This window comes from Amblyraja radiata, chromosome 31, assembly GCF_010909765.2.
Source record: "Amblyraja radiata isolate CabotCenter1 chromosome 31, sAmbRad1.1.pri, whole genome shotgun sequence".
Lineage (NCBI taxonomy): Eukaryota > Metazoa > Chordata > Chondrichthyes > Rajiformes > Rajidae > Amblyraja > Amblyraja radiata.
The window spans coordinates 5889601-5902213 of NC_045986.1; the positions used below are offsets into that span (position 1 = coordinate 5889601).

Genomic DNA, 12613 nt, shown 5'->3' on the forward strand with positions numbered 1-12613 from the left:
GAGACAAGAGTCAATGGATTGTGAATCAAAGCCACAAAGATAATGGAAAAGCTGCAAAAACAAGGAGGGGAATTCCTGTCTTTAATGCTTGCCAACTATTTCCAAAAGAAGACAGCGACTGTCTGAAAGTATCAAATCCTCACTCAGATGAATAAAACTCTGCCGTTTCCCAATACACCAACCTTTTGGTACACGTCTGTGAGGATTTGGTTTGTGTTGTTGAGGGACTTTACATTGCTACATTGTACCATTGAGTTACAGATCTATCCAATTATGCTGGATTTCTCTCCATAGAACATTGAACGGTGCAGCACAACAGACCTTTCGGCCCACAATATCTGTGTTGTACATGATGCCAAGGCTATCTCTTATCTACCTGCACATAATCCATACCCTGCCATTTCCTGCATATCCATGTGCCTATCCAAAGGTCTATTAAATGCCACTATCACATCTGCCTCAATCACTAACCAGTGCGTTCCAGGCACCCACCACCCTAGGTGTAAAAAAGTTTCCCCGCATATCTCCTATAATCTTTGTCGCAAACCTATGCCTCCTAGTATTTGATTATTTCATCCTGGGAAAAAGGTTCTGCCTGTCGACCAAAACTATGCTTCTCATAATTTTAAATACTTCCATCAGGTCTCCCTGCAAACTCCAGCATTCCAAGTCTGTCCAACTGCTCTCTGTTGCTAATACTAGCTAATCCAGCCATCGTTCTGCTAAATCTTCTCTGCACCTTTCCAAAGCCTCCACATCCTTCCTGTAATGGAGCGACCAGAACTGCATGCAATACTCCAAATGCACCATAAGCATTATTCTATAGAACTGCAAAGTCCTACATAGTACCAATATTCTTGCCAAATCTTCTCTTTCCAGCCACGATTCCAGGTAAATTTGCTCTCATTTTTCCAGTTCCCGTCATATCTCTTGATTGTTGCAAAGGTCAATCTGCTTTTTCCTTCCATGTGTTTATTAACTTGCCTTGAACAGTCCCCCTGCAGCTTTGTCATTTGTTCTGTCTGCTACAGTTTGACTGCTTCTGTCACCATCATCGAAGGAATTCCTCAGTCGTTGTAAAATCCTACAGGACATTAAGAGGACAGGACATGGTTGCGTCATCTCTTTGGAGGATTTCAGCAGTATATCCCCACTCCCTGTTATTTTCCCAGAGCACATTGTCCCCCTTAAAATATATACAGTGGGTCCATTTTCCCTTTGAAATTACTACTCTATTAAAAGGCCTGCGTCTGATTTTCAGGTTATATTCTAAAACCTCCATGTAGTTTCTATCCGTCTACCCTGCCAATTCCTTTTAAAATCTTTAAGCTTACAATCAAATTGTCCTGTATCCGTGGAATTGAAGACTAATGGAAAGGTATTTAAGGGAATCTGTGCTCATTCTTCATTAGAGCAATTGATAACTAATCTCACCTTTATGCTCCCTGCCAGAGCCCTGAACCATCTGCATCAAATATTACATTTCCTCTTTATAGATTGAAGAACATTTTATATGGCAGCAACATCACTCTAATAGTGATAGTTTTAAATTACCAAGAACATAGTCATTTTCTTTTCGCTCTATGAAAACTTCAACAAATTTTAAAAAAAACACATCTAGTAAGTTTCTTGCTGCCATTTAATGCAACACTGCAAATGTTCCTGGCTCTCATGTTTCTTCTCAAAGTTATGATTTCTCATTCCTGCCGAGATTGTGATGAATTTTATGCACTCTCCAGGCATTTGATTTCTTTTTTCTGACAGTCTCCTTAAACAAAAGTTTAGACAAAAGTTTTGTATAAATTCAAAAATATTTCCTGTAACTAATACGAGTGGTAATACTCAAATTTATAATGTGCTTTGATTCCTTTGCATAATTATGCATTTAGTTTTCTATTCAACTACACAAAGTGACTAACCCTTTAGTGTCTACCCCTATTTCCAGAAATATATTACTGCACAAAATAATCCATATTAAACATTTGCTGCTTGTCAGCGTTTTCTGCTAATCCAACCGTTTTTCTTTGAAAGGTCTCTTCGCAGTCTGCCAAGTTCCCATGTCTGCTGGGGTAATCCACAGCTACAGTACATCTGCAGCTACAACGGTCTAATTCAACTCTGATTCTCGTCTGTCAGTCAACCTTTCAACCATGCTGTGATCAGCCCTTGTGTACCAAATAACCTAACATTTCTAACAAGCGGCTTTTGGAAATCCAAATATATTACAGCCACTAAATTCATTTTATCTATCCCATTAGTAATTTCTGCAACAAACCCAGTTTCTTTGTTGGTTTAATTAACTTCTGTGGCATTTTGCAAAGTCTGCCAGGGCAGGACATTCACAATGAACGGTAGGAGTCTGGGGAGCCTTTTGGAGCAGAGGGATCTAAGTACAAGTACATAGCTCCCTGAAAATGGTGTCACAGGTGTCAATGTTCATGTTCATGTGAAGTTGCAGTTTTTAAGTTATCTGAACTATATTTTTGTTTTTGCTGCTATTTTGCCGTGTATATGATTGTTAAATGATTTCAATCCTTTCCTTCCACTTCATCCATCCTAATCCAATGTTCGACCATTTATCCCCCCCCAACCCCCAGCACTTACATACAGGTGAGATTAAAGGGTGGCACATTTGCGCAGCTGATAGACACATGCAGCACCGGAGACCCAGGTTCGATCCTGGCCTTGGGTGCTGTCTGTGTGCACATTCTCCCTATAACCATGTAGGTTACCTCAGATGCTCCATTTTCTTCCACATGCTAAAGGATTTGTAGGTTAATCGGCTTCTGTAAATTTCCCCTAATGTGTCACAAGTGGATGAGATGGTGGGATAACATAGAACTGGTGTGAATGGGTGATCGATGTTCGGTGTGGACTTGGTGGGCTGAACAGCCTGGTTCAATGCTGTTTCTCTAAACTAAAATAAACTGAAGGATCAGCCTTTCACACATAACCATCCTGCTACTGCGTCAAATAAATTGGATTTGTATGGAATTTGCATGTTTTCCCGTGACCGCGTGTGTTTCCTCTGGGTGCTCCGGTTTCTTGCCACATCCCAAAGACATGCTCTTTTGTAGGTTATTTGGCCTTTGTAAATTGCCCCTAGCATGCAGAGAGTGGATGAGAAAGGGAACTGAGGTCATACAACTAATGTGACCGGGTGATTGATGGTCGGCATGGTTCCAAGCTTTATCCTTCAATCAATTCAATTAATCAAAATTTGGGAAGTTTCATAATAAAGGCTAAACTTACTCCCAGCCAATTATATTTCATCACGGTTTAATATCAACTCCTCTCTGAAAGTCGCCATCTCCCACACCATAGTTCACAGCGACTTGGATTTGAAGCTCCGTTCTGATTTCCAGTGGACTTTTCAGTCTTTTCCTTGAAAGGGTTGAAGTGAACTCTGTGGGAAACCCATTTCTGAGCGCAGTTAGCAATCGCGGTTTTCCGACTCTGGATAGTTGTAGTTACTTATAAAAAGTTAAATTTAATTAAATTCAGGAATCCCAAGCTAGTTTACAAGAAAAGTTCCCTATTATTTACAAAAATATATAATCAGATCACCTTGCCCAAGCAGCCCACATTGACATTTATTTTATGTGTGAGCAGTAATTCCAGACAGATGTACTTCGCATGTGCCCACCTTCAAATATTCATTTAACTTATCTTTAAATGTTGGTGTAGTCCAAATGGATTGGACAAGAGTTTGGTTTGTTTAGTTTACTAAAACTGAAATATCAGGAGCCAACCTGTTTGATGACATTATTTGAATTTTCTGGAGTTGGGAAAGGAGATAATGCATTCTATCAGTCAATTTTACTTCGGAGTCACGTGAGTGATTACGTGAAGACCCCGTCCAGCACGCATGCGCGACATAGCGTCTCACGCAGTGCACAGCGACGGACGGGAGTACGAGCTCTCCCGCAACAATTTGAAAACGAACCTTCAGGTAAGCAAATCTTACTCTGAGGACATGGTGTTTTCGAGACACTGTTCTGTTTTATTTTTAAATAGGAATGGAACAGGGAAAACACCAAGGAAGGTCGTTCCCGTCGTGCTGCTATGGACCAGGAGGGTACCAGCAATGCGGGGCGACCGGCGGCACCTGGACCGCACAACGCTGCGGTCCACAGTCACCGACAGCATTCCGAGCCGAGCCCAGCGCCGCTAGCATAGCTCAAGGGAAAGTTGGCGACCAACCGCAACGGGCTGGATGAAAGGCACAACGGAAGTCAGACTGGCCGGTTCACTCAGAAGAGCCCGGCACGGTAGATTCCCGCCCGAGAGCGGCTAAAGGTGACCGTTTCAAGCCTTATGGAAAGGCTCATGGAGCAAAAGCTCCAGCGAGACTTGCTCCGGGAGATGGGGCAAGCTCGCCAAGGGAGCACAAACACTCCCGCTCCAGTGCACTAACAGCACTGGTCATCGCATCTCCCTCAACAGAGGGGAGCGTTGGCGACCAGGGCTGGGCTGGTCAAGAAGAGGGGTCACTGGCTGAACAAAATCGGGAGTATGCTTGAGGTACAGGACCAGGAAGAGCTGCTGGGTGTGGTGAACCGCTACGTGGCAACACCACGAGCGGGACGGCCGTTACAGCCTAAACTGGCGGCCAGCTTGTCCTTTAAACCTCTCCAAGACAGGTAGTCATTGAGGCGTTGGACTTTATCACGCCTCCCCAAAATTGCATTGCTCAATGTGCCTGCCATTACTGGGTGTACATTGAGCAGGGTATTTAAACCCAAAAACTTAAAATTGCAAAAAATGTTGATACACCTGACATCGGCTATCACTTCATATGCTCATTCCATGGACAGGGTTGACATGCCAAATCACCCTTGCTCTACTGTACAACACAGTATGTGATTAACAACCTCCGTAGGAGGTCATAAGACCTGCCCTCAACCTCAAAAATTCGCAGGACTGTGTGGAACGCCAACCTCAGAACCACAGATCCTGCTATTTGGCAAAGAATTACCAAACCAAGCCTAAAATCTGGACAAAGAATCCAAGGCATTTGGCCTCATGAGGGCAGGACCTCGAACGAGCAGACCACGCAAACCCAGATGGCAGTACCTCTACGCATCCACCAGTAGGCGTCTACTTCACAGTACTGGTGAAAGCTCGGGGCCCGCATACCATCCCCGCTAGTCTTTCGGGACAGGGCCCAAAGCGGGCCACATAGAAAATGCGCCACCCCTAACAACACCACCCCGACAGACAAGGAACCAGAAACCGAAGAAATGAACACACCACCAAACAACAGTGGAGGTAGGTGGGTCTTGTGCCTACCATCACATAAAAGGTGAGGGGATTGTGCTAACGGGGGGAAACTACACCTGTTGTTGGAAGCATGAAGAACTATCACACTTGGTAGCTATATACCAAAAAGTATTCAAGGATAAAAATTGAAGTTAAGAAAAACTTGCCACCGGTTCAGCATGCACCCCAAAGGGGTTTTACCCTCTCACTAAAAAGAAAACATGAGGGACAAGCTGAACTGGAGAAGTTACATACAATGGGGTCATAGAGAAGTCTAAATATGAACCTTTGGAATTCGTATTAAATTTACTAAAACCAAAAAAGATGGTGAATGTCGCACCATCATTGATTTAACCATATTGAATACTTTCGTCAGGTATACACACTTTAATGGAAAACATTTGTAACTGCCAAACAATGGATTTCCTAAGGATACTTTATGGCAGGCATCGACTTAAAAGATGCATACTATTCAGTACCTACTCATAAAGATCATCGGAGATACCTAAAAATTTACCTGGATGGGGTAACTATGGCAGTACAAATTATTGACTAATGGCCTAATATGAGCCAAAACTGTTTTTCAAGATATTGAGACCAGCCCTGACAACATTAAGGAAACATATTGTCATGGCATATCTCGATGATATTTAATAATAGACAAAACCATGGAATTAGCTAATTCAGCAGCATTAGCTACTAAAAACTTATTTAACCTTGGGCTTGTCATACATCCAGATAAATCTACGTTGACACCATCCACAACTATGGACTATCTGGTATTCAATTAACTCAGTCCACATGTCTATAATGTTGCCAAAGAAAAATCAGCAGAATTGGCACAAACCTGCAACAAATTAATGGTTAACAATCAACCAACCTTTTGACAAAGTGGCAAGAGTAATTGGGAAATTAGTAGCAGCATTACCAGCTACCTAGCTTGGACCTTTGCATTAGAACAAAGGTGCTAGCGTTTTAAACAACATGCAGCTTACTTTGACTGAACCATGAAATTGCCTATTTTCAGACATAATTATGAAAAGAGAACATTTGGCATAGTTCCAGTCCCATCATTTATCAATAACCCAAATCCAGAACAGGTGGTAGATGGACTAATCTAGAGTCATCACTACTACAGACACTGGACATAAAACCTAGTTGGAAATGTTGGGTGCGTTCTATGGGTAAAAAGCATATTGTTCAAAAGTGCACCATTTTGCATGTTCGTTTACAATTTGACAACACCACAGTGGTGACCTATACTAACCACATGGGCGGGATAAAATCGATATCATGTGATAATTTGACCAACACAATCTGGTAATAGTGTGTCGACAAACATATTTGGCTATCAGCAACTTACCTACCAGGTAAACTAAATACTGTGGCAGACATGTTAAACCCCAAAGTATTGCTGAAATTACAAAGCAATATGGAACATCAGATATCGATTTCTTTGCATCCTGACTGAATCACCACGTACGCCGCTTGGGAACCAGACCTTGAGGCAGCGGCGATGGATACATTCTCGCTGAACTGGGGGGGGGGAACTAATCTCTATGTTCCCCCCCCCCCCCCTTTCTGCCTCATCAGTCAGGTACTACGCAAAATACAGATGAACTCTGCTTCGGACTTTTTGGTAGTACCCGACTGGCCTACACAGCCATGGTTCCCAGTGGTCCTTGACAGGGTCATTGAAACCCATGACCATTCCCAGCGGACCAGATCTACTGATCCACCCTGTATCAGGCGAAAGTCACCCATGCCATGACAGAATAAGCCTACTGGGTTGCAGATTCCAAAAATACCTTTTGATGGACCTGGGATTGTCAAATAGGACCTTGGACATGATGACAGCATCTCACCGACTTCCACCAAGAAACAATATCTCTCCAGTATAAGAAAATGGGAAACATCCTGCTCGAGAACAGAGACAACCTACCAATCAACCACCATATCTATGTACCGGAGTTCCTGGCCAGCCTTCACCACAATGAAGGTCTGAACACCAAGGGAAACAGGCCATAGGGTCTCATCCACTGGTGGCCAAATTAATGAGAGGGACCCTCTATTCAAAACCCCCTAGACCTAGATATACCAAGATCTGGGAAGTCAGCGTTGTGCTGACATACCTAAGGGAAGGCCACCAGCCAGATCCCTTCTCTGAAAACAGCTACGCTGTATACGGCCATGCTGATGGCTTAGTCTCAGCATAAGGGTCTAGTCCCTTTACCTACTCAGACTGGACAATATGGTCGTAACATCAGACCAAATAACATTCACCATTCAGGAGCTGGTAAAACAGAGTAGACCAGGAACTTCAGGACTCATTATGGAATTCCGGGCGTACCCACCTGACCACCGTTATGTGTCATGACTCACCTTCTACAATATATCAACACAACCTAAAATTCCCGAGGGAGACAAAAAGCATGATGGGTCAGCCACAAAAAAAGCCACTGGGTCAGGGTACCGAGTCAAACCATCTCTAGATGGCTCAAACAGGTATTGGGAGCTGCTGGAGTGGATACCGATATTTACACATCTCACTCCACCAGGGCAGCAGCCACGTTGGCGGCTAACAGTATGGATGTGCCATTAGACCTACCCTGGTAACAGCGGGGTGGTCCATGGAAAGATCTTTTCAAACATTCTACAACAAGCCATTATAAACCTGTTTCACTTGCAGAGAGAATTTTAGCCGCTGCAAAGAATATATAATTTAAGCCGGGGGAGCATTAATTTCTTTGTTATTATTTTCAAATAATACCATTATTGTTTTACAAACAGATTCATGTTTGATTACGATAACATACTTCCTCCCTTGGATGACTTCGGCAGCGAGTGAAGTATGGACTGTTACACGGTTTGAAATCACAGAGCTTTAAAATCTTCACGTAGTCACTCACGTGACTCCGAAGTAAAATAGTAAGATTAAACGAGAACTTACCAGTTTGAAGTTTGATCTGTATTTTATCAGAAGTTACGATGAGGGATTACGTGCCCTCCGCTCCCACCCTCAATTATAGAGATCATCTGGTATCTTAGTTCTCCTTATCTTTACTATGTTTATTTCAATTATTGTGTTTTTCTGTGATTCCACACCGCTGCTTTGAAGTATGTTGCGCATGCGTGTTGGACGGGGTCTTCACGTAATCCATCATCGTAACTCCTCATAAAATACAGATCAAACTTCGAACTGGTAAGTTCTCGTTTAATCTTACTATTAAACCACCTTAAACCATTTGACATAATATATCACCGTGGTCATTTTAACCAGCGTGCCAGACTCTCTGCAGCAGTAATGTCCCACAAATGGAAATGAGGTAAATTTTAGTGTTAATTGAAGGTGTGATGGCCAAGGTTATACCCAGTTGTCTGAAAAATTGTGCTGTGGAATACATGACAACTATTTGTTCAAAGGAATAGACAGACAGGTTACTAATCTATCTTGCAATTTAAATGTATTACAACACCCCCAATCAATGAATCAGTAAAATATTCCAAAAATGTGATCTTGCATGACAATTAATTGGTTATATTTCAACACCCACTGATCTACCACACCCTCACTACAACAGAAATTAGACTCCAGATTGCAGTTGATGAAGGGAAGTTAATTACAACACAATTCTCAAGCCGCTTTTCAGAGAATACAATTTATCCCTCATGTTATGAAGGTGCAGCACTCTATTGTAGCACTGGAGCAAGTAGCTAGACTTGGTTCAGGACTCTAGCATGGGGCTTGTGCTTTCCAATATAGCCTCTTCTGCCATAGACATAATCATGAATTCAGGCAGTAGCTAGGCATAGATAGTAGTCCAGCTACTTTACAGCTCCAGAAATTCAGGAGCTTTGACATTCTCCCATGCGTTTCATTAGGATGCCCGATTATCTCCCACATCCCAAAGGTATGCGAGTTGTTAGATTATTTAGTCAGTGTAAACTGTGCCTAGTAATTAGGGGTTTATAATGTTGTTGGTGGTAGAATAGGGAAAGTTGATGGAAATGTGTGCATAATACATATCATAATATGTATTAGTGTAAATGGGCATCAGTTGGTCATCTTGGATAAAGTTGGTCAGAGAGCATGTTTCCATGTTCCATGATTCTTAGAAACTTCTATCAAATTGCCCCTTTCATTCTGAAATGTGTTCACTTCTACTAGTGAAGATTTACAATAATCTACTGGAAGAATTTATTCAAATATATCAGATCCAGAATGGGCTTAACAGAATAGATGAGATGGTTTCACTAGCTGGAGAGTCATGAACAAGGGGACATAAATATACTATATTGGTGATTTAAAACTCAGGCTAGAAATATCTTCTCTCACTGGGTAATGAATCTCTGGAATTCTTTGCCGGAGAGAGTGTTGGAGGCTACATCATTAGGTGTATTTAAGGTGGAGGGAGATCAATATTTGGAAGGTGGAAGAACTGGCACAGAAGCAAGGTTGAGGCCAGAATAGTCCAGCCATTGTCATACTGACTGGCAGGGTAGGCTTAGGAACCTCCTCCTGCTCCTGTGTCTTTGTAATGCTGAACAAATGCTAGAGAGATAATGCACTGTGTCCTTGCAACCAGATTTGTCATACACTTTCACCGTGACCACACGACCTGTATGAACACAGGTCAATTGTTGAAATGTGGGAGCATTGTAACCAGCTTTTGTTAGATTTGTGCTTTACAGAGGTCAGTTATGAGCATTTGAAGCCTAAGTGAAAACCTCTGCAGCCCATGGCCAGTGGGCTAATTCTAGCACCCCATACTCATGCTCTTGTTCAAACCACATGTCTTAGCACTGATTTCAGGCATTGGTTTGATCACACGTTTGATTGCCCATGTACGGGAAGTTTTCTTCATCAGGTTTCCAAATGGTAGTCTGATGGAAAGTCAATCACAATTTATAGCCTTTTAAATACTACCATTTAAATCTCTTAATCTACATGTCTGTATAAATATCAGATGGCGTCAGGAAATCATATGCTGCAGCTGGAGTACTGGGTTCTTCTCCACATGCCACAACATGCAAGTGATCATGTGGAGACCTCCATTCATTGAACTGTGCCACCCTTCAATGAAAGTTAAATACGGGAAGTTAATTTCAAAGTCAGGAATACTGCTTACATTTCAAAGACCTGTTTATGGACACAACAGATGATTTTCTCGCTCTTTGACATGATTAGACATGTTCAACTTCATTTATGATTTAAGTAAAATAGCTATGGAACCCTGACTAAAACAATTTTCATCTTTTAATTCCGAGTTCTACTTGTATCTTGTATATTAGATTTCCTGGTGCTGTGCTCTTATCCAACATGACAGTCGGAATCTAAAGTCAAAACCCTTTGCAGTGAGATCAATGTGGCAATGCAGAACTCCTGCCTTTGTTTCTTACCAAGTTTGTCACGTGGACACCACAAATACAAGGCATAGGTAGGAAGAAAGAGAAGCCACAACTCCCTGAATGAAAATGGAAAGTATATGTGTTTATGATAGATAAGGATAGGACTCATGGAGGCTGAAGAGAAAGTGCACGTAATGTCCAGCACTATGAAACACAATCACTTTGTGACCCTTTAGATTACACCAATGTACGGGAAATATCTTGATGGTGAAATAGTCTTGTTACATAAATATTCAGAATTAACCCAAATGTTTTCTTTACAGTAAAGGCTTGTCTTTACCGTTGATCTGCAACTTCCAATGTTGCTGCAAACATTAATAAAAAGATCTCTAAATTATGATAGAAATGAGTAAGTAAAAATCTGTAATAAACTTTATTTACTCAGTGGCTTCAGAGAAAAGAACTTGAAACAAATACTTATGAGTCAAGGTTTATTCACTGAATGCACATTCTACCAGGAATAGTGATATAAATATCGATATTATTGGTGTCCACTAATTCACTACAGAACAAATGTTACAGTGACTTTAAGATATTTTTTAGAATCTCTCAAGAGGTTATAATTACAATTGACCATTATCTCATAGAATTTCTCCACATATTCTGTCCATATTGTGTTTTCAGTACACACACCATGTGAGACAAAAATAGTAAGTCTACCAAAACTATTTAAAGCTGTATGAAATGTTTACAAGCTGAGTGATCTACATGATGATGTGTTCTTTCAGGGACTCTTTGCAGCACAAGCTGTACTGTGGAGATACTCCAAACACAGTCCACGGCTTACTTCACTGCTTCCTATATTCCTATTGAATTCATAAACATAGGACTGTTTGGATAATTCAAAAATATGTGATGAATGAAATGTGCTTATCCTGCTCAGGTTATCCACAGTGTCCGTCCACTACAACTGATGACTACATTTAATCTTAAATTACCTTGAAAGACTGGGAGACATGATGCAGAAATTCATGTATATTACTGACTGTGTCATTTCATTCTATAGCATTCTCCACTGCTGAAGAAACTTTACTGTCAGATTGCAAAGACATGTCCGATCCAGGTAAAGCTGGCCTCGCCGCCGCCTCCGGGCAGCGTTGTGCGTGCAATGCCCGTCTACAAAAAGGCTGAGCATGTGACTGAAGTGGTGAAACGCTGCCCCAATCACGAGCTTGGCAGAGACTTCAACGATGGTGAGTGGATGGTCCCGAAATGCAGTGCAATTTCTATCCCCAAGGGGCTACTCTGTACCCTTGGTGCATGGATTTGGGAGTGCTGGGTGGTGGTGAAGTGTGGTAGTCCAGGCAGCATCTGTGGAGAGTAGACACAAAAAGCTGGAGGAACTCAGCGGGACGGGCAGCATTTCTGGAGAGAAGGAATGGGTGACGTTTCGGGTTGAGTCCCTTCTTCAGATGACTGATCATTCTGACCTAAAACATTGTCTATCCATTACCTCCAAGTGTGCTGCCTGACCCACTCAGTTATTCCATCACTTTGTGTTTTCCCCAAGATTCCAGCACCTGCAATATATTGTGTCTTATGTACTCAATTCCCTGATTGCCAAAGGCTATTAGGGTTGATATCATAGAAAAAATAGGTGATTATTCAATAAACAGAATAATCACCTATTTTTTCTATTTATTTATAATAAATAAAGCACACATAGAAAAAATAGGTGATTATATTTATTTATTTATTTATTTATTTATAATAAATAAAGCACACTTTATTTATTATAAATAAATAAATAAATAGAGTAATAGAGTATAAAATAAATAGAATAATCACCTATTTTTTCTATGAAATTAACCCTAATAGTCTTTGGCAATCAGGGAATAAATAAAGTGTGCTTTATTTATTAGTTGCATCTTTTATCACGTATTTTCCATTCTAATGAGGATTGATTGGACCATGTTAACTGGAAGCTCACCCTCTGCACTTA

At 41.4% G+C, this 12613-nt stretch overlaps 1 protein-coding gene across 2 annotated transcripts in view; it reads left to right on the forward strand.

Annotated features, from left to right (window-relative positions):
- The window catches only part of tp73 (tumor protein p73), a 258574-nt gene that overhangs the window by 218381 nt on the left and 27580 nt on the right, over nt 1-12613 (forward strand). For both annotated transcript variants that reach the window (XM_033048498.1, XM_033048499.1), the window contains exon 4: nt 11678-11864. In XM_033048498.1, the coding sequence (XP_032904389.1) occupies nt 11678-11864 (187 nt within the window). The remainder of the gene's footprint in view (nt 1-11677; nt 11865-12613) is intronic.